Raw genomic sequence first — 26,411 nt, forward strand, 5'->3', positions numbered from 1 at the left:
AGGAGGTGAGGTCAAGCCAGCAGAAGGGTTGGGGTTGGGTCTGTGACACGTGTACTCGTTCTGTGGGGGGCTTTAAGTTGCCGGCTTCTTGTCTGGTTTCCTTGAGAGCACCACCCTTGTTTACAATGTGGGTCTCTTCTAAAAAGGGAATCTGGGGCAGTGGCCTGCATCCGATTGGCCCCGGGTGCGTCTCAGCATCACACTTGTTAGACCCTCACTTAGGGTCTAACTCCCGTTTCCCTGTAGGAGCCAAGGCGGCTGGCAGAGGGGGGAGCTGGACTCTCTCATTCCTTGTGCGTTGTTTGCTAAGTTCTGGTCAGTTACACCTGCACAAGCAGTGGGCGTGGCACAGCTGTGGGGGAAGGCAGGACCTGACCTGATGGAGCTCTGTGCCTGGTGATGTCGGAGAAGGAGAGGCCAGCTTGACTGTGCGTCCAGGGTGATTCTGCAGGGGTGGCAGTTAGGGGGAAATATTGTTTTCCCTTTGTAAACTGAGCACCCCTCTCTCTGCCGTTCGCACTCGCTGCATCTTGTCTGACACTGAGCCCTGGTCTTGCAATGTGCCCACCCAGGTGCTGCAGAATGGTTCTGCGTGGCCACCAGGGCTCACTTGCCTGATATGTAGTGCAGGATCAGGGCCTTCCGCTGCAAGCTCATTGGTGTAGGGACTTTATGTTGTTTGTCCAGTACGCCGTACGCTACGGCCCTGATCCTGATCTGGCCACCACTGTAATATAATAATAGGGATGGTCGAGTAGAGGCCAGTGAAAATCAGCCTTTTCATCCTCCTGGCATAGATTTACTGAGGCCTGGTCTACATCTTAAAATGGATCAACCGAGTTATGTCGCTCAGGGCTGGGGAAAATTTCACGCCATAGTGAGGTCGACCCAACGCCCACTATAGATGCAGCTAGATCAATGGCAGGATTCCTCAGTCGGCTTAACTACCGCCTCTCGGAGAGGCGGGTTAACTGCATCCGCAGAAACCCCCCTTCCATTGACCTGGGAGGTGTCGAGGCTACAGCGGCCCAGCTGCAGCGCCGGAGCTGCATAGCTGTAATGCGGAGGTGGCCGGGCTCTGCCCACTTTGTCTGCTCGTGCAGAGTTCTAGCCCAACTGCCCTTATTGACTTTCAGTGGGACCCCGCTGGAGGCTCACCTGAGCCTCTCATCGTGTAAGGATGGGACTCCGCGGGGAGAAAATCCGGTGGCTTGGAAAAGCCCATCGTCCACATCCCTCAGATGGCAGAAATCTTGCTGGGTCATGAGCTTTCCACCCTCTTGGACTGGGAGCGAATTGGACCTAGAAATCCGGGTTCTTCTGCCCTGAGATCCGATTTAGGATCAAAGCACCTGGCGGGACAGCCTTTGGATTTGGGGGTTCGAATCCAGTGACTGCCAATAAAAGCTGGGGTGTTTGAGATCTGAGCAGTCAGCTCCGGAACCAATCTGTCTGTCGTGTGTTTCTAAAGGGACACCTACGTGTAGAGCACAGCAATATAGCTGGTGCTAACAGCGTCCCAAAAGGGTGTTTCTAGTGTAGACATGTTTAAAAGCAGAGACAGCAGGACTTCTGGGCTTATCTGCAGCTGTTAATTTCTGCCTCGTTCATTCTCAGTTTATTTGTATGAGATTCTCTCCATTTACAGGCTGATTTTAAGATGAAAATATTTGTTGTTTGGGAAGGATTCTTACCAACCTAACCTCTCTACAGATGGCCTCATGGGGAACACTGGGGTCTTCCAACGTTTGCTTCTACTTAAGGCCTTTCATTGTCAGTTAAAACAACGAGGAGTCCTTGTGGCCCTTTAGAGACTAACACATTTATTTGGGCATAAGCTTTCGTGGGCTAAAACCCACTCCATCAGATGCATGGAGTGGAAAATACAATAGGCAGGTATATATACACAGCACATGAAAAGATGGGAGTTGCCTTGCCAAGTGTGTGTGGGGGGGTCGGTGCTAACGAGCCAATTCAATTAAGATGGAAGTGGCCTGTTCTCAACAGTAAAATACCAAGGGAAGAAAAGTCACTTTTGTAGTGGTGATGAGGCCAATGTAAGCAGGGTGGCCCATTTCAAAGAGTTGACAAGAAGGTGTGAGTAACAGTCGGGGGAAATTAGTTTTTGTAGTAACCCATCCACTCCCAGTCTTTATTCAGTCTAATTTGATGGTGTCCAGTTTGCAAATTAATTTCAGTTCTGCAGTTTCTCATTGGAGTCTGTTTTTGAAGTTTTTTTGTTGAAGAATTGCCACTTTTAAGTCTGTTATTGAGTGTCCAGGGAGATTGAAGTGCTCTCCTACTGGTTTTTGAATGTCATAATTCTTGACATCTGATTTGTGTCCATTTATTCTTTTGCATAGAGACTGTCCGGTTTGGCCAATGTACATGGCAGAGGGGCATTGCTGGCACATGATGGCATAGATCACATTGGTAGATGTGCAGGTGAACGAGCCGGTGATGTTGTAGCTGATGTGGTTAGGTCCTATATTTCCAGGTTTCACAAAAACGATTGTTTAATTTTTACTGATTTACAGCCGAATTTGGGACCACTCAGGTACATAAAAATGCTGTGTGTTAAGGAAATCCAATCCACTACATTAGGTGAAAGTGTTTGTTAATAATAAGTCAGTCGAAGTGTTAAAAGCGAGGCTGTCTGTTAAAATTAGGCAATGTAGCGGAAGATGCCCGCATGGGTGAAAATACGGTTAGTGTCCAATTTGTGAAGTAAACCACAGTATTAAACTGCTTTGACTTTCAATACTTTTACTTTTTTCTATCCGTTGCTTTTTTACTGTCCTCCTGTCTCCCCATAGTAACTCTGATCTTTATCCTGAAAACTGTTAATTTCGATGTTAATAATCGATGTTCACCCACTGTTTAATTTTTGTAATAAATACTGATAAGTTACCAGGAAAGTTTAGCAAAGTAACAAAGGGCCTCGCTTCTGCTTAAGCCCCATCAAGGTCTGAAAAGGCGGGATTCTTCAGCAATGGAGTTTGCCCACATTTGTATTACCATAGTAATGGAGGTTTGAAGTTGTCATAGTGACGGTTGCTTAGGGGTTGGGCAAAGCACCATCTCGCATCATATCCCTCTCCCCCATTGGCTTGATCCCCCCTCCTCCCCGCTCCAAAGCCAGGCTACTCTTGGGTCCTAGTGCACCCTGCTTTGCTTTCAGATGATGATGTTGGTGACACCAGAGATGTCCCCTTTGAGCCTTGTCCACCAGAAGGCAGGTTAGCTGAGGCAGTGGTGATAACACCAATGCCTGGCCCCCATTAGGGTTTGCACTATCACTAGCACCAGCAGAGCTGCACCGGTGCTAGTGCAACCGTGGGAGAGTCTTCTAAAAATGCTCGTGTAAGAGACAGCTGTGAAGTGTAAAGTTAGGGTCCCAGCTGTGAGCCCAGAAGGACGGTGTGAATCCTGTGTCTTTGGGTAGGTCTACCCTGCGATCGGAGGTTTGAGTGCAGCTCGGGGAGGCATGCCCATTAGGAATACGGCTAAAGAAATCAGTGAAGATGCGGTGGCACGGGCTTCAGCGTGGCCTGTGCGAGCCCATCTGGAACCCTAGGTACAGTCTGTGCCAGGGTCCATGCCACTGTGTCCTCACTGCTGTTTTTAGTTGTGCTAGCAGGGTTAGAGGTAGCACCGGTACGCCTATCTGAGCTGCAGTTACCCAGTGCAGTGTAGACATCCCTTAGATGCACTATACCTTGGTAGGCAAGAGGACGCAGTGTAACCTGATTGGGGCAGTATAATGGCCTTTTTGTGCCATTTGCTTCAGTTGCTGGAAATCCTGCTGCCCATCCCTCTGGCTTCTCAGGAGACCAGGTGGCTAGGTTGAAGCTGCCTTTATTCAAGACAGTGTCGCTTAGTGGGTAGAACAGGACACAGGGAGACGGATTCACTGAGTTCCATTTCCAGCTTCTCCCACCAACTTTGCAGGGTGACCGAGGGCGAGTCCCTTTTGTCTTTCTGTGCCTCAGTTTCCCCATTTGTAAAATGGGTCTAATACTATCCACCTGCCAGAGGTGCTGTGTGGCTTCATGAGTCTGTAAAGTTCTTCCTGGGCAAAAGGCTCCCAAGAAGGGCAAAGTATTAGTCTGATTCTCCCCGGCCGTTAGTGGCAGGGGGCACAGAGGGGAGGGGCACGTTTGAGAGTGCTGTATGTTTTCAAGCATAGTGTGATTTACAGCAAAATTCTCAGGCCTGGGAGAGGTGCTGGGTTTTCTAGCAGGTTGATTTCTCTTCTGGACCCTTCCTGGGGGCTTAATCTGTCACATCAGCCTTTGACTAGCAGGAGTCTGATCACATGAATCCGTGTTCCCTACTAGCTAGTAAAAGGAAGGAGCTTTCAGGCCCATGGTGCCTGAGAGATTCCCGGATGCTGGGGATGGCAGGTGCTGGACTGGATCAGTCTGTCTGTCCCAGTATCCTGGCTCTGACAGTGGACAGCTTCAGAAGAAGGTTCAAGACCAGAGGCAGATGACAGTTTTGTAGGGCCCTGGACCAGAGCAAGTGGGGGCCCTGCCCCACTCCTTCCACCTGCAGTCCTTCCCCCCCCCCCGCTGCTGCCAGGGAAATGGGGTCAGGTTTCCCCCGCTCCCCAGCAGTAATGTCGGGTGGGCAGAGTAGGGCAAGTCCCTGTTCCCTGACCCCGCTCCCTGGCAGGGCGGATGGGCGAAGCGGGTTAGGGTGCCCATTTTTCCAGGCCCCCCCCAATTGGCTGGGGCCCCTGGGCACGGGTGCTGTTGGCCCAGTAGCTAATCCATCATTGTTCAAGACCCCTCCCCTTCAGGGGGCAGATGTGGGTAAATTGCCCTCCACAGTGGGTCTTATCCTGATCTTTAATAGTTAGAGATTGCCTTAAGCCCGGAAGCACGGGGCTGAATATCCATCCCACAGTTTTCCTTGTCAGTAATGGCAACTGCATATTCTCCATCCCTGTAGAAATGTCCCTTCCCTGTTTGAATCCTAAATTCTTTGCCTCAGCATAACCCTTTACCCTGTCCACACTCAGCTTTAAAACGTGTCGATTAACGTGTTTTAACACCCTTTGATCCTAGTCTCCCCAAACTCCTTGGGGGCGGGGGCACCTGTAACTGTAGAACCCACTTTCCCCCCTTTCTCCCCCCAGCACTCAGGGCTCCTGCGGTGGCTATAACCAGCCCAAAGCTCGTAGCCACGTCCAGGGCCCCTGTCTCCCTCTCTGCGGCGGGTGGCTGGGGAGCGCTAGGACCCCAGGGCAGGGAGAAGGATGGCCATGAATGAAATCTCCAGGAAGGGGCGGGATCCCTGGGCCGCCTGCCCGCCTCCCGGGCCGCCCTGGGTCTCCCTGCCCGGAGGGTCACACGGGGGAGCGGGACTTCACCCGAATCCCGAGTCCCCGGGCGCTGCGCTTTGGGTGCGGAGCGGGCGCTGCCCGGGGAAGGGCCCGCGGGGGGCCCCAGGCGATGGGACGCCCCTGAGCCGCTAGCAGCGGGGAGGGAGCGGGCTGGGCTGGGCCGGCTGGCGGGGGGCTCGCGGATCTCCCGGGGACCCCCCCATGAGCGCCCCCGAGCGCGCAGCGGACGCCGAGCTGAAGCTGGAGGCGGTGATCCAGGTTGGTGGGTGGTTTCGCTTTTCCGAGGGGCTGCTCGGGTTGCGGGGCGCCAGGCTGAAAGGACCCGGGCAGGGACTCGGGGGAGGAGGGAGCGCCCGGTTCTGGTCTCACTCCGGATCGGAAACTCCTGGGTTTCACGCGCTTCCTCGCCTTGCAAGCGGAGCCTGTACGTGTGGCACCGACCGACTCCCCCTCTCCCTGCTGTGGCTCAAGCCAGCCCCGACTTCTGAGCCATTTTACACCCCCCAGGACCGGGAGAATTGCTGGGGGACCCAGTGCCTGATTCGGGTTTCACACCGGTTTCACACTGATTTCAGTGGGGCTGCTCGCGATTTACACTGGGGCCAACGAGAGGCGAATCAGGCCCCTGGTATATTCCAAAGACCCCTCTTTGCCCTTTGTCTTGACTGTTTGGGTAGCAACAGTGTATGAGCCAGTCCTGAAAGGCCTCCTTGAAAATGCTGCTTGCTTGGATTAAGGGTGAGCTGCTAAGCTGATGAAATTTTTTAGGACATATATGTGAAGCTTGAAAGGTTTTTTCTTCTCCTCCCCCCCCCCCTTCTTTTTTAAACCGTACAATATCTGGAATATTATATCTTGCCTTCCCAGTTGTTGCTTGGACAGCTAGAGACAGGGTGGGAGATGTATGGGCCAGTTATTAAAGGGGCGCCCGTGTAATTTAATCCATCCTGGAGTGTTGGCTCCCAAGCATGTGCCAGGCATTGGAGTTATATGCGTGGGTTTTAAAAAAACATCGTTGCTCGGGTTTGATGCTTGTAATCGCATCATCCTCGAAGTTCTCCACCTGGCTGCAGAGTCCTCCAGTAAGGAAAGAAGCAGAAAAACCCAACTTTTCTAACCCCCTGTGCAGATCACCTGTCAGCAGGGCCGGCTCCAAGGTTTTGGCCGCCCCAAGCAGCCGAAACAAACAAACAAAAAAAGCCGCGATCGTGATCTGCGGCGGCAATTCGGCGGGAGGTCCTTCGCTCCCAGGCGGAGTGAGGGACCGTCCGCCGAATTGCCGCTGAATACCTGGACGTGCCGCCCCTCTCCGGAGCGGCCGCCCCAAGCACCTGCTTGAGAAGCTGGTGCCTGGAGCCGGGCCTGCCTGTCAGCCCCTCGACAGGCTCAAAACGGGTGCACACGCTGGCACCTGATTGGATTGCTTTGTATTAGGGCACTATTTTTATCCCCTGAAATGAAAGCTGCAAAGGAACCGGGTTCGGAGGCAGGGCTGGGTCTGACTCCCAAGCCCATTCCAGGCCAGGGGGAGAGCCTCTCTGGAAGATACCGTAGAGCTCTCGGGTGTGAGGTGAGCCGACGGGTAAAGGATGCTTGTCCGTATTGCCCTGGCAGGGACGGGTGTGGCGGGGCAGGAAGAGATTAGGTCCGTGTTTGTAAGGGCTTCTTGGGGAGCTTGCACCTAGAAAGTGTTTGCAAAGTGCTTTGCCCATTCCTGGATTCTGGGGGTGTCACAGCTCTGAGCTGCACCCCTGAGAAACTTGGGTCCAAATCTGGGCTCCTCGTGGGATAAGTAGAGGGGCTGGGGCTTGCTAATGGAACTGGGAGCCTTTTGCCTCCGAGCTCTTGGTTTGGGTCTGAACTGCCAGGAGCGATGGGAAGTTGCTTCCATCCTGGTGGCTGTTCAGTGGCCTGTGTAAAGCGAGTGGGTTGGTCTCCAGCCAGGTCCCTCGTGCCCAGATTTCCACACCCCACAAAAACCTTTCTCACCCCCGGCCCCTTTGCCTCTGCGGTGAGGCCGAGGGTTGAATGGACGGTGTCACGGTGGGAGCTTGCCCTGCCCGCGATGGACCCACCATCAACCTCTGCGGGCTTTGGATCAGGCGCTACCTGAGGACTTCAGCCTCCTGGGTTGTCAGCCCAGCACTAGAAAGCGAGCGACGGGGTGTGAGGATTGTTCTCCCCAGGGCCAGGAGCTGGAGGCTAGGATCTGGCGCCCCATTGATTGGGGCTGACAGTAAAAATCCTCTTCTCCTCTCGTTCTCAGCCTGACCCCAGGGACTATTGGGTCTGGCCTGGCCCCATGAATCTCCCTTGGGGAAGGGTGGGTTGATCCCATTGCAGCTGAAACAACCATCCGTCGGCCTTGCTGGTGACAAGTGAAGGGGAAATGACCCAGGAGCCTGATGTGACTTTCCCCCGCGTGATCTGAACCCAGGACAGGCAGGTGGTGACCAGGACCCTAGAGGTGCTGTCGTCCTCCCTGGGAAAGATGATGCCACGTTTAAGCAAATGAGGGTGGAAAATGGAACCCGCAGTGGCCGGCAGCCTGGGTGTTGCCAAGGATTTTTGTGGCATGTCAAAGTCCAGTGGATTCGGTTTATTTATTTGTCCCTGACCGAGTCCAATCATGGGGGTGCTGGGGCACTGATCTCTTACACTAGCATCTTGGGGCCAGGGGCCGCTAAATCTCCCCCTCCCCCCAGTATTTCCTTTCCCAGCTCCTGCTGACGTTTCTTTCCTCTGCTGTTCGGGGTGAATGTGGGTATTAGCACAATGCAAAGGACCTGTAGAGCAACCAGGTGCTGTGTAAACTCCCCCATGCCCACCGCTGTTCTTGCTGCTCCTCCCTCATCTCTGCCCTGCTCCTCCGTCCTGGGCCACTGCAGGCGTGTCCCTCTCCTGAGCAGGTGCGTGCAGTGAGGTTACAGCATGGCTGGATATGTGATAGGGTGAAACCCACCAGACCTGCAGGATTTGAACCCAGGTCAGCAGGTTGGCTGCTAATCCCCTGGTTCCATGTTGGCTTTGCCTGTGATGTTTCTGGGGACCTGGGTCCAATCCAGCTAGACGGAGTCTTGAGCATCCCGACTTCCTGTCATTGGCCTCTCCACAGTCAGTCACCTGTATCCCAGCCACAGCTGGTTAGGAGGGTTGGACGGTGTCTTTGCATTGTGTCTTGATTGGCTGACTGGTGTCTGAGCAGCACAAGGCTGCCTCCCAGTATGTCTGTCTGGGGAGCACGAGTTGCAGTGCCAGGAAGGTGCAGGGCGAGTTCAAGGCATTTGCCAAGGTGGACACGGCCACGAAGGGCCAGGAGGAGGCCGTACGGGCTATGGAGACCTCCTGGGGTAGCTCCTGTCCGTAGGGGGAACAAGCGACCCAGTGCCAGGTTGGCGGGCCTGGCTCTCACGCTCAGCCTGCTGTGTTTGCGCCCCACAGAAGCTGGAGAGCAGCGTGCTGACCTCAGGGGAGGGGAAGAGTCTTACCATTCGGGGCAGCTCTGAGGACGCGCCCCCCACCCGCCTGCCCGCCCGGATCCGAGAGATCGTCGCTGAGAACCTGTTGCAGCAGGAGAGCCCAGGTAGGGTTGTGGCAGTGCTGCCCCCCTGCCGTTCTCCGTGTCCATCAGTCTAACCCGCTCACCGCCGTACCCTACTGGGCTGAGCCTTGTGCTGGGGGAGTGCGTGGGTTCTGCCCGGCCACGCCAAACCACAGCCACCAAGGAGCAGCTTCTCGGCGGGTTCTTGGCCCCTGGTCCTTGCCAGGCTGTGCCCACCTGATGGCTGAGCTGGTAGCTTGCCAGGAGCCTCAGGACCATGCCTAGATGGTGTGGAGTGCAGCCGCCTTTGCAGAGACTAGACCCCAGTCTGCAGTGATCCGTCTGGATCCAAGCAGGCCGGCTGCCTTGCTAAATTCCCCATCCCCCATGCAGTGCAAAACTGGTGCTTTAAAGGCTCGTGGCCCCTCCCACAAAACCTCCCTTGCTGTGGGGCCCACCAAACCAGGGGAGAGCTGGGCCACCCACAGCAGCCAGATTAACCCTTTCAGTACCCCGGGACTCTGCCCTGGTGGAGCGCCCAGTCTGGGTGTCCACTGCCAAAGGTGGTCGCTGATTTAGGCAGCAAAGCAATGCGGCCCAGGGAGGGGCTTGGAGCTACGGCTGCCTTGTACCTCAGTTGATATTCCCCCCCCGCCCAGCACCCCCGGCCCCACTTTCTTCTCCATCTCTTGGAGCCCAGGGTCTGGCTGTATCCATCAGCCTCCGTCTTCCCACAAAGGGCTCTACATCTTGTGCTGCCACTGGCCGCTGGCTTGGGAGGCTTGTGTTGAGGGTTCCCAGGAAATCCTGCTGCGACTCTGCCCTGGGCTCGGGAGGAAGGGGACAGGGCTGGGCTGGCCCCACCTCGCTCTGTGGCACCGACGGGTGCGTCACGTGGAACGTGGGTGATCACCCATGCGGCCGCATCTAGTATTGTGGATGTCATGCCTGTTACCAAGGCCTTAAACCGGGGCGATCTGGAGCTCTGCTAGGAGAGCCACAGGGCCAGCTTCTTCTCCAGGCAGCCGCCTCCCTGTGGCTCTGGGGTGGGCGCTGATGCCCGTCCTGCCCTGCTCTGCTATGGCTCTCGCTCTTCTCCCCACAGCAGCCTGCCCTGGGGAGATGTCGTCGCTCCTCTCCCTCCAGGAGGAGAACCGCATCCTGCAGCAGGAGCTGTCCCGTGTCGAGGACCTGCTGGCGCAGAGCCGGGCCGAGCGCGATGAGTTGGCCATCAAATACAACGCCATCAGTGAGAGGGTAGGTGTGGGAAGCCGTGCCTGTCCGGATGGGGGTGGATCCTCCCCCCGCCCCTGGGTCTGTGTTCAGGCAGGCACCATAGGATGTGCTGGGGCAGCTCCATTGAGCTCTGTGCTCAGGGAGAAGTCCTTTGTGCCAGAAATGGGGCTCTGCCATGGGAGGGAGGGGAGGTCGTCATCGGAGCTGGGCAAAACTTTTCATCTGAAACTTTTTTTTTTTTTTTTTGGGGCAAAAAAAAGTGAAGAGTGAGATCGACTGAAACATTCCGCAGATTCCGGTCGATTTCACCAAAGTGTTTTGGTTGAAGCAGAGAGTGTGTGTGTATGTGTGTGTGTGTGCGTGTGTGTGTCGGGGGGGAAAACACACTGAAAAAAATTCTGAAAATGTCAGAACGTTTCCTTTTGACATTTTCCAAACGAAACATTTCAACTTTTCACGTTGAAATGCCCTCGAATTTTATGACAAAAACATTAAAGGGAAAATAAGAACATAAGAACGGCTAGACTGGGTCAGACCAAAGGTCCATGTAGCCCAGTGTCCTGTCTTCCGACAGTGGCCGGTGCCAGGTGCCCCAGAGGGAATGAACAGAACAGGGAATCATCCAGTGATCCATCCCCTGTCGCCCATTCCCAGCTTCTGGCAAACAGACGCTAGGGACACCATCCCTGCCCATCCTGGCTAACAGCCATTGTTGGACCCGTCCTCCATGAACTTATCTAGTTCTTTTTTGAACCCCGTTATAGTCTTGGCCTTCACACCATCCTCTGGCAAAGAGTTCCACAGACTGACTGTGCTGCCTATTAATTTCATTGGGTGACCCCTGGTTCTTGTGTTATGTGAAGGAGTAAATAACACTGCCTTATTCACTTTCTCCACACCAGTCGTGATTTTAGAGACGTCTATCACATCTCCCGCTTAATGCTCAACGTCGAGCCGCCATCTTTCTTCGTTCAAGCCACAATTGTTTTTTCACGACTTTTCGATTGGCCAAAAATTTAGAAAAATCTTGTTTTTTTTCCGGGTGACCCAAAATAACTAGAGACCCCCATTTTTTGGGCATTACCAGCCGTGAACAGAACAATCTGTGATTTGCCCCGCTCTAGCCATCAGGCCTTAATGAGGTGCAGTAGGGCAGTTGAGTCTGAAGAAACATCCTCCCTCCCCACCCCCGGGATCTCCTTGGAGCCTCTTCCACCTCCAGTGCCGGTGGTGAGGGTGCGTGTGCAGGAGGCCCATGCACTGGGGATGGGGCCCTGTGTGTTCTAGCTTGGCAGCAAATCTCCTGGGTTCGATTTGGTTTTGCGTCTGGTCTCTTGGGGTTGGTGACCCCCATCACTTCGGGACTCTTCCCCGGCCGGTGTGCTCAGAACATCTCGCCTTGTCTTAAACCTGACTCTTCCCCTTCATAGAATATCAGGGTTGGAAGGGACCCTTAGGAGGTCATCTAGTCCAACCCCCTGCTCAAAGCAGGACTAATCTCCAGACAGTTTTTTGCCCTAGATGGCCCCCTCAAGGATTGAACTCACAACCCTGGGTTTAGCAGGCCAATGCTCAAACCACTGAGCTATCCCTCCCCCCACAGAGGGATAGCCACATTGAAACCAGCTGAGCCCTGAGATCTGGTTAGGAACCAGGGAATGGCTGTCCTCAGGCAATGGCGCTCCTTTGGCACTGCGTTAAGCACTACAGCGGGGCTGGGAAGCATGTTCTGATAGCTGGGTTGAGTTTCCAGCTTGTAGCGCGTCTGTGCAGCATTTCAACTCAGCCCTCGCCAGTAAGCGCTGTGGGGAGAGAGGGCTCCTGGTTGTTGCCTCTCTACCAGTGCACGTTGTTGCTGGGGTCTTGGCTGCTCCTGCCTCGCTAGGGGGGCCCGTGGAGTTGCATGCCTGGCTGCTCTCGACCTCCTGCTGGGCGGAAAGTCCCAGCTCTCTCGCATTGATGTGCCAAGATGGGAACGTGCTGCGGGGGCCGACTGATAGAGAGTTGCCACCCTTCCAGGATTGCCCTGGAGTCTCCAGGCATTAGAGCTTAATCTTTAATGAAAGGTTATGTCATGTGATGAAACCTCCAGGAACCTGGTCAACCAAAACTGGCAGCCCACAATGCAACGTGTTTCCCTGCCGGGGGCCCCCGTGCACAGCGGCACGTCTGGGGCAGTGACCCGGTGGAATACACAGGTTGGCTGATTCTGAGGGAAGTTGTGTGTGTTCTTGTCCGCGCCAGGATCAGGGGCCTGTCTGAGCATGTTCTTGCAGGGAATGTGACCGGGGCTTGCTGGGACTTGCCCCAGAGGAAATAAAAGGCCTGGTGGCTAGTGGTTGGGATAGCAGCTGGTTGGTGTCCTTGGCACTCACCTTGGGGGTGGGGTACTGACCCGCGCCCGACACAGCCGGGCGGGCCACGGGGGTTAAAGCTCAGAAAAGCCCCTTCCAGTGACACTGAGCGTTTGATTTCAAACCAGCAGCTACAATGGAAGCTCTGAATCCCGTCCTTTGTGCGACTCCGGCTGCAGCGAAGGCCCCGAGGGGGATGTTGGGCCAGAGGGACCCTCCCACTCCCAACTCCCGCCCGTCGGGCTGCTTGAATGGAGGTTTTGTTGCTGGATTTCTCCAAGTGCAGTAACAAATCTCTGAAAAGCACTTAGGTCGGAGTCCCTTGGTGGGCTCTGGCCCCCAGGGGAGGGAGGGTGCTGGGCGGATGCTCTGGCCCCTGGGGGGGGAGGGAGGTGGTGGGCGGTGGTTGCGTGTATGTAAACAGCACCTGTAGTGCTGTATGACAGCTGAACTGCACCCAGCTAATAACACGCTGTGCAGAGGACTTTGCACGAGTAGATCGCAGAATACACCCCAACTGAGGGGCGATCGCGGGAGCTGGAGGTTGGGAGTTGTTTGAAGGAGGGGACCGGGGTGGTATTAGGCTGTTCCCAAGTGAGGGGCAGCGGGAGAAGGGAGAAAGTTTGGAGTGGGGAAGGGGACTTGGCTCACCGCCCCAAGAATGCCCTGTCTGCGGCCATCGGTATGTACTTGAGGCAGCTAGCCCCTTGTGCCGCTGAGGTTACATGTCTATGTTTAGCACACTAGCTGGATCGGAGCTAGCGCCGGTATGTCTCCTTGAGCTAGAACTGACCCCTTCCAGCTCCAGGGTAGATGTACCCTTAGTTAGCAGGCGCAGGAGGAGATCAAGGCCGAGATGCGGGCAGGCTGGAGAGCTTTGAAGGTGCGGAGGAGAAGCGCAGACTCTGGGGGGGGTTGCCAGGGATCCCACGAGAAGCAATGATCAGTGCTGCAGGGGGGCAGTGATCTCAGCAGCGTGGGGCGGGCTGGAGGGGGGTTGACGGCAGAGGGTGATGAAGGAGAGGAGAGAGCTGCATGGTGTGAAAGTGGAATACCAACCACTACAAGGCAGTGGCACCAATTCAGATATTTTTTGAGGGCAGTACAGGAACCGACTCCCCAGGTGCCCGGTCGCAGCACCATGTAGTCTGGCTGCCCCTCCATCTGTACGGAGGGGTGACCAGGGGTCAAATGTCTGTGTGTTGTGACCATGCAGTTGCGGCAATGCTCTGGCAGCAGCCACACTGGGTTAGTCTGGGATCGTTGCGGAAAGGCGTTCCTACAAGGCTCTGGGGAGAGAGAAAGCAGCGAATGGCTCCCCTGGCTAGATGGCCGGAGAGAGGTTTGATCCCAGGCGCTGTAGATCGATGCGCAAGGAGCTCTTTGTGAACTCTGAGCATCACACGCTGTGAGCTGGGAATGGGGCGGTGATTGATGAGCTTAGCTCGGTCCGAATGACGGCAGATTCTTTCCTTCGAGGCTAAGCATGGGAGCGGCGGTTATCTCCGGCTTCGCTGGCCTGGGAGCGCTTGGCATAGCTCGCTTCAGTGATGGTGGCTGTGTGTCTGTCCTTATGGAAATAATAATAATAAACCACAGCTCTGGGATAGCGCTTGTCATCGGTAGATCTCAACCCATGAAGTCGGGATCATTATCCCCTCTGTGCAGGTGGGGAAACTGAGGCACCGAAGGGGAAAGTGACTTTCCCAAGATTACCCAGCAGGCCGGTGGCTGAGCCAGGAACAGAATGCAGGTCTCCTGAGTCCCAGTCCTGTGCCTGAGCCGCTTGGCCTCTCCAGTGGCAACCTTCCTCTTTGCTAGCCCAGCCCATCCCTGGAGGAACATGTTGCCTTTCTCAGTCACTATTTCAAGTGCAGTCCTGGTTGGTGGTGATGGGCAGGTGCTACCATCTGGTGCTACTGCCGTGGTCTGTGTTACAGCAGTTGGGGATGGTAATGGGTCTCTGTCCATTTCTGAGTGGGTTAGTGTCCCTGTCGTGAAATCACCATCACAGCTGGCGCTAACTAGCCCCTGCTGTCAGCACAGGGGCCAAGGGCAGAGTAGAGCTGAGTGCCGCAGGGCCGGGGGTGAGGGCAACAGCAGGGGCCGGCACGTCAGTGCGGAATTGTGCAGCATAACCCGGCACCTTTATATTCCAGACCCCCAAATTATGGGGCCTGGCGGCGTCTGTGCGCTTGGACCCCAGAAACTGACCTACCCTGTGTGTGGGGGGGAGCAGGAGCTGTGGCAGGGAGGCGCGAGCCCCCTCACGGTTTCTCATCTTCTTTTGAGGCAGCATTTTGGGCTAGCGACAGCCCTGGTGTCCGTGGCAACGGGGCAGAAGAATGGAAGGAATCCCTGGTTGCTAAGGCAGCAGTTGCTAAGGGAGATGGTAAACTTTGTTCATTCCAGGGCCTGAGCCTTTGGAAAAGGCGGAATATGTAATAATACTAATAATGAGATGAGCAGAGAGGTGGGGCGGGCTCACCTCTTGGGCAGTTTATTCCAGACTCCACCAAGCTGAGACGATATCAAAAAGGTTGTAGAGCAGTTTTTAAACTAGGAGATGGGGGGTGGGTGGGTGGGGGGGCCGACTGCTGCAGAGGAGCATGTGGATCGGACAGAGACTTCTCTTAGGGGAGAGTCTAATGATCGAGAATCTCCAGGTTATCGTCAGGAGCAGAGGATGGAGGAGGATAATGTAAGGGCCAGATCAGATGAGAAACATTCACATAAAAAAGAATCTGACACATCAGAAAAGGGCAGACAAATAAACAGCGACAAGTTTTTGAAGTGCTTGTACACAAATGCTAGAAGTCTAAATAATAAGATGGGTGAACTAGAGTGCCTTGTGATAAAGGAGGATATTGATATAATAGGCATCACAGAAACCTGGTGGACTGAGAGCAATCAATGGGACACAATCATTCCGGGGTACAAAATATATCGGAAGGACAGAACAGGTCGTGGGGGGGGGGGGGAGGGAGGAGGGGGAGAGTGGCACTATATGTGAAAGAAAATGTAGAATCAAATGAAGTAAAAATCTTAAGTGAATCCACATGTTCCATAGAATCTCTATGGATAGAAATTTCATGCTCTAATAAGACTATAACATTAGGGATCTATTATCGACCACCTGACCAGGACGGTGATAGTGATGATGAAATGCTAAGGGAAATTAGAGAGGCTATCAAAATTAAGAACCCAATAATAACGGGGGATTTCAATTACCCCCATATTGACTGGGAACATTTCACTTCAGGACGAAATGCAGAGATAAAATTTCTCGATACTTTAAATGACTGCTTCATGGAGCAGCTGGTACGGGAACCCACAAGGGGAGAGGCAACTCTAGATTTAGTCCTGAGTGGAGCGCAGGAGCTGGTCCAAGAGGTAATTATAACAGGACCGCTTGGAAATAGTGACCATAATACAATAGCATTCAACATCCCTGTGGGGGGAAGACCATCTCAACAGCCCAACACTGTGGCATTTAATTTCAAAAGGGGAAACTATGCGAAAATGAGGGGGTTAGTTAAACAGAAGTTAAAAGGTACAGTGACTAAAGTAAAATCCCTGCAAGCTGCATGGGCGCTTTTTAAAGACACCATAATAGAGGCCCAACTTCAATGTATACCCCAAATTAAGAAACACAGTAAAAGAACTAAAAAAGCCACCGTGGCTTAACAACCATGTAAAAGAAGCAGTGAGAGATAAAAAGACTTCCTTTCAAAAGTGGAAGTCAAATCCTAGTGAGGTAAATAGAAAGGAGCATAAACACTGCCAAATTAAGTGCAAGAATGTAATAAGAAAAGCCAAAGAGTTTGAAGAACGGCTAGCCAAAAACTCCAAAGGTAATAACAAAATGTTTTTTAAGTACATCAGAAGCAGGAAGCCTGCTTAACAACCAGTGGGGCCCCTTGATGATCGAGATACACAAGGAGCGCTTAAAGACGATAAAGTCATTGCGGAGAAACTAAATGGATTCTTTGCTTCAGTCTTCACGGCTGAGGATGTTAGGGAGATTCCCAAACCTGAGTTGGCTTTTGTAGGTGACAAATCTGAGGAACTGTCACGGATTGAAGTGTCACTAGAGGAGGTTTTGGAATTAATTGATAAACTTAACATTAACAAGTCACCGAGACCAGATGGCATTCACCCAAGAGTTCTGAAGGAACTCAAATGTGAAGTTTCGGAACTATTAACTATGGTTTGTAACCTGTTCTTTAAATCGGCTTCTGTACCCAATGACTGGAAGATAGCTAATGTAACGCCAATATTGAAAAAGGGCTCTAGAGGTGATCCTGGCAATTACAGACTGGTAAGTCTAACGTCGGTACGGGGCAAATTAGTCAAAACAATAGTTAAGAATAAAATTGTCAGACACATAGAAAAACATAAACTGTTGGGCAAAAGTCAACATGGTTTCTGTAAAGGGAAATCATGTCTTACTAATCTATTAGAGTTCTTTGAAGGGGTCAACAAACATGTGGACAAGGGGGATCCAGTGGACATAGTGTACTTAGATTTCCAGAAAGCCTTTGACAAGGTCCCTCACCAAAGGCTCTTACGTAAATTAAGCTGTCATGGGATAAAAGGGAAGGTCCTTTCATGGATTGAGAACTGGTTAAAAGACAGGGAACAAAGGGTAGGAATTAATGGTAAATTCTCAGAATGGAGAGGGGTAACTAGTGGTGTTCCCCAAGGGTCAGTCCTTGGACCAATCCTATTCAACTTATTCATAAATGATCTGGAGAAAGGGGTAAACAGCGAGGTGGCAAAGTTTGCAGAGGATACTAAACTGCTCAAGGTAGTTAAGACCAAAGCAGACTATGACGAACTTCAAAAAGATCTCACAAAACTAAGTGATTGGGCAACAAAATGGCAAATGAAATTTAATGTGAATAAATGTAAAGTAATGCACACTGGAAAAAATAACCCCAACTATACATACAATATGTTGGGGCTAATTTAGCTACAACAAGTCAGGAAAAAGATCTTGGAGTCATCGTGGATAGTTCTCTGAAGACGTTCACGCAGTGTGCAGAGGCGGTCAAAAAAGCAAACAGGATGTTAGGAATCATTAGGAATCGGGGGGCGGGATAGCTCAATGGTTTGAGCATTGGCCTGTTAAACCCAGGGTTGTGAGTTCAATCCTTGAGGGGGCCAATTGGGGATCTGGGGCAAAATCAGTACTTGGTCCTGCTAGTGAAGGCAGGGGGCTGGACTTGATGACCTTTCAAGGTCCCTTCCAGTTCTAGGAGATGGGATATCTCCATTAATTTATTAAAAAGGGGATAGAGAATAAGACTGAGAATATATTATTGCCCTTACATAAATTGATGGTACGCCCACATCTCGAATACTCCGTACAGATGTGATCTCATCTCAAAAAGATCTACTGGCACTAGAAAAGGTTCAGAAAAGGGCAACTAAAATGATTAGGGGTTTGGAACGGGTCCCATATGAGGAGAGATTAAAGAGGCTAGGACTTTTCAGCTTGGAAAAGAGATGGGTGGGGGGGATAGGAGAGAGGTATATAAAATCATGAGTGATGTGGAGAAAGTGGATAAGGAAAAGTTATTTACTTATTCCTATAATACAAGAACTAGGGGTCACCAAATGAAATTAATAGGCAGCAGGTTTAAAACAAATACAAGGAAGTTCTTCTTCACGCAGCGCACAGTCAACCTGTGGAACTCCTTCCCTGAGGAGGTTGTGAAGGCTAGGACTATAACAGCGTTTAAAAGAGAACTGGAGAAATTCCTGGAGGTTAAGTCCATTAATGGCTATTAGCCAGGATGGGTAAGGAATGGATGAATCAGTTCTAATATTAGCTCTTGTACTGCACTTCTAACGTGTCTTGCAAATATGGACCCCTATTATTAACCCAATTGTACTGATGGGGAAACTGAGGCCCAGAGAAGGGAAGAGACAATCCCTAGGTCACCCAGTGGGTCACTGGGAGATCTGGGAATAGAACCCAGCTCTGCTTGATTCCCCCGATCTGACTGGAGAAGAAGCCGGCCTGATCCCCTGGGACTGGAAGTGCTGCGGTGTGGCTAAAATCTGTTGCATTTTCTAAGCGTAGAAACACTTCTATTTTTTAAAGAAGGCGAAGTTGGGGCATTAAACTTCCAGACAGGCACTGCCGTTAATGGGCCCTCTTCTCTGTCGGGAGGCTCAGATTGGCCCTGCGGCACCTTCACCGGGAACTGAGTGGCCTGTCTCTCTAACCTATAGAGTTTCTGAAGCGCCAGTTCCCGTCGTCTCTCGGGGCCACGTGCTGTAAGTGCCCAGAAGTGGACACTGGAAGGGCGGTGCCACCGACTGTTGAGATGTTGCCGCTTCTTCTCTGTGTTAGCAAGTTGTCCTCTGGAGCGCCTCTTGCTTTGAAACGCCTCTGCCTGGAGTAGCCATAAGAACCCTTCCCCCGTCTCTAGACATCAAACACCTCGAAGCACGTCACTCACGCAAGCGCCGTATGGGGTGGGTGCATGTTGTCGTGCCTGCTTTACAGATGGGGAAACTGAGGCACGGCTGATGAGCATGTCAGGGAGTGATGATCCTTGACGTGTTCCTTGTGTGCTGAGCCCTCCTGAAGAGGCAACGTGGCGCGGTGTGTGTGCACCCCCTCAGGCTGGCATTGATTAGTTCGGGGCAGGGGAGGTGTCCTGGATCGAGACCCTTGAGGATGGAGAACTGGGGGGAATATCACTGAACTCCTCTGAATCTCTGTAGTGACGCCGCTTGGGGGGTGGGGGAGTTCTTCACAGCGCTCTCTGGCTGCCGGCGCTAGTGTCTGTCTGTCCATGTCTGGTGCAGACACCCGGGAGTTCCCCGGCCAGCAGTCTCCAGCTGGGCACGAACGGGCTGCTCCGCAGACCCCCCCATGAACCCGGCTTGGTCACGCGACCTCGGCTGGGCCTGTGCAGGCAGGCTGGAGCGGTGGCAGGCCACGGATTACGCTCGCTCTGTGTCTCGTTTCCGAGCCGCCCATTAGAATGTGAATGAGTCTCCGGGCGGCTTAGGGGAGACAATGCACAACCTGGGCCCCGCCGGCAGCTGGGTTTCGTAGCCTGTGTCTCGAAGGCGCCGGGGCTTTGTGCCTCGCCGGAGCCGGGAGAGGGAAGGATCTGGGCACGCAGATGTCTGGCGACGCTGCCTGCAGGATGGAGCCTGAGGATCCGGCCCCCTCCGGGCCCCCTGAGGACCCCCCTGGGCTTTACGTGAAGAAGCGAGTGGAGCGGGCAAGTGGCTACCGCCTGGGCTGAGCTGGGCTGGCCGGTGGATGCCTGGGGCGGGGGGTGCTGGGGAGGGAGCGGGGGGTGCCGTGTGCCCTTGCAGAGGGATGCTAGGAGGGAGCCCTTCGGGGGGGAGGCAGGGAGGGTATTGCCTGGGGAGCTGCATGCCATTACCAGCCGCAGCTGATCATCACTGGGTGCAAGAACAGACTCAGAGAGCCCCTCCCGGGGGGGCCCTGCTCTGCCTTGATGCCCTCCTGGCTACAGAGGGTCTGTGATTCCCCTGCTCTTCCTTCTGGCCTGGAAGAGCCCCCTACAGTAGCTGGATAGACCCAGGGTGCCGAATGAGCTGCCCACAGTCCAGATCCCTGGGCCCCCTACCTTATGGTGACTCCTTGGGTCATTCGGGAGGGCAGGACTGGAGTGTGCTGGCCGGGAGAGCCGATCCATTCCTCTCTCTGTGGACCCCACCGGCTATAGGCCTTGCTGGGGGTGGTGGTGGGACCCGGCTGAGCTGGTGGTGGGAGCTGGTTGCTGTGCAGTGGGGTGGGCTCTCAGGGGAGGGTTTTGCTCTGTGCACAGCCCCACGGAGGCAGCCGCTGGCTTGCTGTTCTGGACGCTGACCGCCACCGCGGGGGTTGCAGCAAGCTTTGGCTTTTCGCCGTTGGGCATCCGGCTTGAGACCCGCTTCCAGCCGCAGAGGGATGATTTTGGGAGCCCTCTTTGTGCCGGCTGAGTTGACACCTTAACCCTAGTGGGCGGTTTGGCCACCCCCCCCCAATGGGCACAATTGGCAGTTTTAGCGTTTTAGCTCTAGAAGCCTCAAAGGTGCTGCAGAGCGGGGGGGGGGGGGGGAGCAGAGCAGGGTTGCGGGGCACCGGCTGAGCTGAGAGGGGATCCCAGGGCTGGGGTACCGGGGGGGGAGCAGAGCAGGTTTGCAGGGCATCGGCTGAGCTGAGGGGGGATCCCAGGGCTGGGGTACCGGGGGGGGAGCAGAGCAGGGTTGAGAGGCATCGGCTGAGCTGAGGGGGGATCCCAGGGCTGGGATAATGGGGGGGGAGCAGAGCAGGGTTGAGAGGCATCGGCTGAGCTGAGGGGGGATCCCAGGGCTGGGGTACCAGGGGGGGAGCAGAGCAGGGTTGCAGGGCATCGGCTGAGCTGAGGGGGGATCCCAGGGCTGGGGTACCGGGGGGGAGCAGAGCAGGGTTGAGGGGCACCGGCTGAGCTGAGGGGGGATCCCAGGGCTGGGGTACCGGGGGGGGGAGCAGAGCAGGGTTGAGGGGCACCGGCTGAGCTGAGGGGGGATCCCAGGGCTGGGATAATGGGGGGGGGAGCAGAGCAGGGTTGAGAGGCATCGGCTGAGCTGAGGGGGGATCCCAGGGCTGGGGTACCGGGGGGGGGAGCAGAGCAGGGTTGCGGGGCATTGGCTGAGCTGAGGGGGGATCCCAGGGCTGGGGTGCCGGGGGGGGGCAGAGCAGGGTTGCTGGGCACCGGCTGAGCTGTGGGGGAACGTGTAGTACTGGAAATATCACAGGGGGCTGCAGGTGACGACTGAAGCACGTTGCCAGAGCCGGATGGGGGGAGCCCAGGACTGCACCGCGCTGGCAGAGCCGCACGGGCGAAGCTGGCGCAGGCTCTGTCGAATCAGCTGTTGGTACCTGACTTAAACGAACCCTAAAAACACACCCAATGAGTCTACTGCCCATTTAACAACGAAGCCAGCTGGATTCCCCGGGTGACTAAACGCCGGTGGATGGGCTCTTTGCATCTGGCCTGAGGGGCTCCTGGAGATGGCAGCTGTCTGCGATGCGCTCACCCAGGGCTGCAGGGGCTGGGCTGGGGAGGGTTAAATTCTGCTGCGCATCCAAATTAGCCAAAGTCCTCCTCCAGCTTTTCTTAAGGCCCCCGTCTGCCCCCGTCTCTTCCTTCTCTCCCCCTCTTTCCTAGGGTTCTCCATCGCGCCTTCTCCCTGCAGCTCAGCTGGACCGTTCCTAGGGAGATCTGGTGCTTCCCCTCCCTGCTTTGTGTGCGGTTGTGGGCACCGGGCCGGGCTGGTTCCTCCCGGGGGTCTGTGCTCATGCTGTCTGTTTTCTGTCTCTCCACCTGCCTCCCCGCCGCAGCTAGAGGAGAGCTTGCGCCTGAGGGGAACGGACCCGGTGACCAATGCTGACGTGGGTATCCTGCAGTGGAAGGCTGTTGCTGGCTGGAAAGGCATGAAACCTGTACAGCAGATGGGTAGCGAGCGCACCTCTGTGACCCTGGGTGCCTCAAAATACTCCAGACCTCCCCACTCCCCCTGGCCAGTTGGGGTGCACGGCTCACCACGCTGCCGAACCCCTCTCTGATTGAAGTAACTGACGAGGGGCTTGGACCAGCCGCCTCCTGGCTGAATGTCCCACTCGACATCCCTGCAAAGGCAGGATTCTCCTCCCCATGACGGAGTGGGAGCCAAACCCGTAACCCACAAAGTTCTACAGAATGGGATGACTTGTGCCAAGTTAACACCCACTCTGGCCCTGGGAGGGGTCTAATCCAAACCCTGCTGAACTCGGTGGAAAGGCTTCCATTGATTTCAGCATGGATCAGGCCCTGAGTTCCTACAGATGCTGCTCGTAGATGGTCCGTCCTCTGACTGGATAGGAGCGAGAGCCCCCCGTCTCCCGGGCCCCTGTGCCCCTCGTGAGACACAGCTGAGCCTTGAGCATGGTAGCTCGTAACTCACACCTTAAGGTTCCCAGCTCCCTCCGCCTCATCAGAGCAGCCTGGCCCCGTTTTTACGTTCATGGAAGGAACCAAACCCCGACCCAGCACGGGCTCGTGTGTAACTTCCCCAGGGAAAGCTGCGTAGCTTATGTGTCCTGTCACCGTTGCTGTATACTAGGAATCCCCATTGGCGGTTGGATGGCTCCTGGGTGGGAGCTCCCTGCCTGAGGTCTGTGTGCATGTACGGGAAGACTTTTATCTTGCGCAGCAAATAAATTAACGAACCCCCCCAAAAAGATGATCTAGTTTTTCCTGCCCTTGTTAGAATGTGCGACAGGTATTTTTAATGCTTGTTAATGTGGCATAAAGTCCCCAGAAGTTACATTTCTCAGTGGTCGGCCAGTCCCATGTCCTCTTGTGCTTACGCAGCTCCCCGGGGGGTCTGTGCCCAGCAGTGGGAACTGGTGTTACTGGCGTGTTCTCTCGCCACTAGCTCGGTAACTTCCCCCCCAGCCCAGCGCAGACAGGTGGAGTCTTGTTCACTCCAGCCTGGTTTCTGACTCGGGTCATGTGATAACGCAGATGATATTAGACCAGGAATCTGCCTGCCCGTATCATGCAAGACGTGATGTTGCCCTGGTGCGAAGTGCCCTGTGTGCCACTTGCTACAGATTCCAGACCCCTTTCCTAGCCTTCACAACGGCTGCCCCAAAGGGCCCCCGCCACCAGCTAAGCAGCACTGCTGCTGTTTATCCTTTCAGGCTTTGGCAGCCCAGGAGTCTGGCTATGTATAGGTGATCTTTTTTGCAGTCTTCTTTGTAAGCACAACATTTAATTGCCAAGTCCCCTGGGATCTTAAATTTGCATGCAGATGTCGGTCCTCGCAGAGTTGCTGTCTTTGCTCTCAGAACTCTGTTCGCCTTTTGCTGGGGATCACAGGGCGGTGACTTTTTTTCTCACCCAGCCAGGGGTTCGGTGCATGGTTTGCGTTGCCGTGTTCTCGCGCGTGGGAGGGTTTGCTGTGCATGCCGCGGGGCTCTCTGCTTGTTGACAGCCAGGGAAGAGCATGCCCGGTTAGCAGCATGCAGCCCCTGTGGCGCCCGGGCTCTGTGCTGTGTCTGTGGAGTGGCCCCAAGCACTGATCTCGCAATGTCTTTTGCTGCGGAAGCTGGAGCAAGCCATACGCTGGAGCTGTCGGGGGTTGGGCACCACGCGCGTGGAAGAGATGGAGCTGAGGCGGAGGAACCAAATGGTAAGGAGCTCGGGTTGGCCTGGGATGGCCTCTGTTCTGTTGGCCGCCGTGGAGCAGAAGTGGACCCGCTCTGTAATACATTGAGTCTCTTCTCTTAGATAAAATGAAGGGAAATCAAGGATTTAGAGAGGCTGTGTGGCCTAGTGGATAGGGCATTTGCCTAGGAGTTAGGAGACCTGGGTTCTGATGCTGCCACTGATCTGCCTGTGATACCTTAGGCAAATCATTTTGCCGCTCTGTGCCTCAGTTTCCCCTCCCACCTTTTCTGTCTGATCTATTGAGGCTCAAGAGGGTAGAGACTGTACTAAACGTGTGATCAGTGCTTAGCACGACGGGACTCTGATCTCGGCTGGGTTCTCTATTACAGTAGCATCTACAGATAAGAAGGCACGGGTATCTCCGACTCCAGCAATAGGTGCAGACCTAGACGCAGACAGGGGACTGCTTTCAAGGCATGTGGGAGGCTGGGGGTGGTGGAGACTCGTCAGTCAGGGTGGCTAATCAGAGCTGCAGCAAAGTGTCTTTGCCCCTCTGTGCGGAGCAGGCCGGGTGGCGTGAGGATCAGCCGGGTTTGGGGCAAGAAGGCTGACCCCTACAGCGCCATCAGAATGTGATGTGACTCGCAGAGGCCTCTGCTGCAGAGAAACAATATTTATACCTGACCCCAGTGGGCACCCCAAAGCTCACGCCCGTGGCGGAGGATAAACACTCTGGTCCTAAGAGCTCCGTCCGTTGTTGAATGGCTGCTTTGATCTTTGGCGCTTAGCTGGGGAAGGTGAGGCTAGACTGGTCAGTTTCACTTTCCAGGCCTTCTGCTCTAGCCTGAAGGCTGTTGAGTGCGAGATTCCTTCCCAGCTCGGGAACTCTCCTTGGTCAGATTGCCTGTGCAGTCGGATCAGGGAGGCTGTGCAGAGGCGACCGGAAAGGAAGGGTCCCGGGGCCTTTCTGTGCAAACGTAGCTTGTTTTCATTGAAATATATCGCCGACCCTTTCTGTTCCTATTAGTTCTTTTGTAGCTCTGTGTCTCTGCCTCAGCTGCCGGATATTTGCTTCGATTGCAAGTTCTTCAGGGCAGGGGCTGCGCGTGTGGTCTGGGTTTGTGCAGGGTGCTGGTCCATGATGGTGCTGTTGCACCCATAGGTGCTATTGCAATGCAACAAGTACAAATAATGTCCCTGTAACCCTGGCCTGGCAGCAGGTTTCTTCAGCGCACGAACTCAAAGACGCTGCGCACTGTGGCTCCGAGGGGAAGCCCTGGATTCTGTTGGGGGGCCAAATGGGACACGGGAAAGGGATGGCTCGCGGGGCCAGATGGCGTGTGCAGGAGGCCGGTTGGAAGGCGCGTCTGCAGTGACCCGTTTCCCCATCTCTCCGGGCTCAGCTGGAGCAGGCCCTGCGCCTGGAGACCGGGGAGCGAGAGCGGGAGTCGCTGGAGAACAAAGGCCTGGCCCAGCAGAACATCGAGCTGCGGCGCCGCCTGGAGGAGGAGCAGGCCGCCTACAAACGCAAGCTCCAGGCCTACCAGGAGGGCCAGCAGCGGCAGGCGCAGCTCGTGCAGAAGCTGCAGGCGAAGGTGCGTGTCCTGCGCTGGGCAGGCCGGGGTCTGCTGGCGGGAAGGCTCTGGGCGGATGTCAGCACTGCCATCGGGGGGGGTGGCTGCAGCTCGAGCAGGCACACCTGAGCTAGCTTTCATCTACCTAGGACTAGCCCAGGTGGCCCCGGCTTCGCTGCCACGGCTACTTGAGCAAGCCGTGATCTCGCACATTGGTTCTCAACCCGCCCAATCAGCGCACAGCTGCGGCTCATGTGACATCCTCCGGGCCATACAGGGAGTCGATAGACCCGGGGTTCTCAAACTGGGGGTCGGGACCCCTCAGGGGGTCACAAGGGTATTACATGGGGGGTCATGAGCTGTCAGTCTCCACCCCAAACCCCGCTTTGCCTCAAGCATTTATAATAGTGTTAAATATAGAAAAAGTGTTTTTAATGTATGGGGGGGGGTCACACTTCCCATGTGAAAGGGGTCACCAGGACAAAAGTTTGAGCACTACTGATATAGATTGTGTGGAGGCCCACCTAACCGAGAGAGCTGCATATGGAGCCTACAATGGTAAATAGGTCGAGAGCCACTAATCTAGTGGGATCCAAGCCAGCTTGGGCACGTCTACACATGCTGCCCTCACCTCTCCTGATGGCCGTGTAGATGTGCCCAGGGAGGCACGATCTCTGAGACTAGCCGCTAGGGGCTGTACTCTTGCCGTGACAGGTACCTAGAGGCTTGTGGGGTGCGGGGGGAGGAATTACTTCTTAGGGTGGCTTGAAGGAAAGGAAGGGGTTGCTTGACCCAGGGCAAGGAACCCTGAGGCTGGTGCAGAGAAGGCCCCATCTGCATTTGCCAACCTCGTCTGCCCGCTCAGCTCCCTCCCCCACAAGCACTGTTGGGTGTTAGACTCTGAGGGCCGTTTAAAACGCGGTTTCTGACTCTGTGAATAAACCCCTCGAGGGTTGTTTTGTCCCAATGGCTCGACTAGCTTTGAGCGGGGTGGGGCGGGGTCGTTCTGAGCATCGGCGTTCGGACACTCTGGAATTTGCACAGCTGGGGTTTGGAGGCTGCGGCTTTCGCTGGGTATATACGGCACCCATGTGCAGCCACCTCTGGGGGGCGGGGGAGTGGCCGCCAACCCGGCACGGCATGGAATATTTTGGCTAAGGATGTCTGAGCAAAACTGGC

At 54.8% G+C, this 26,411-nt stretch overlaps 1 protein-coding gene across 1 annotated transcript in view; it reads left to right on the plus strand.

The window, feature by feature from the left end:
• Positions 1-5,336: 5,336 nt before the first annotated feature.
• Positions 5,337-26,411, plus strand: part of CROCC (ciliary rootlet coiled-coil, rootletin) — a 70,247-nt gene continuing 49,172 nt past the window's right edge. Inside the window, exons 1-4 of the mRNA XM_054009172.1 lie at positions 5,337-5,608; positions 8,792-8,933; positions 9,997-10,148; positions 25,062-25,253. Of these exons, the coding sequence (XP_053865147.1) occupies positions 5,552-5,608; positions 8,792-8,933; positions 9,997-10,148; positions 25,062-25,253 (543 nt within the window). The 5' untranslated portion in view covers positions 5,337-5,551. The remainder of the gene's footprint in view (positions 5,609-8,791; positions 8,934-9,996; positions 10,149-25,061; positions 25,254-26,411) is intronic.

This window comes from Malaclemys terrapin, chromosome 19 (assembly GCF_027887155.1).
Source record: "Malaclemys terrapin pileata isolate rMalTer1 chromosome 19, rMalTer1.hap1, whole genome shotgun sequence".
Taxonomy (NCBI): domain Eukaryota; kingdom Metazoa; phylum Chordata; order Testudines; family Emydidae; genus Malaclemys; species Malaclemys terrapin.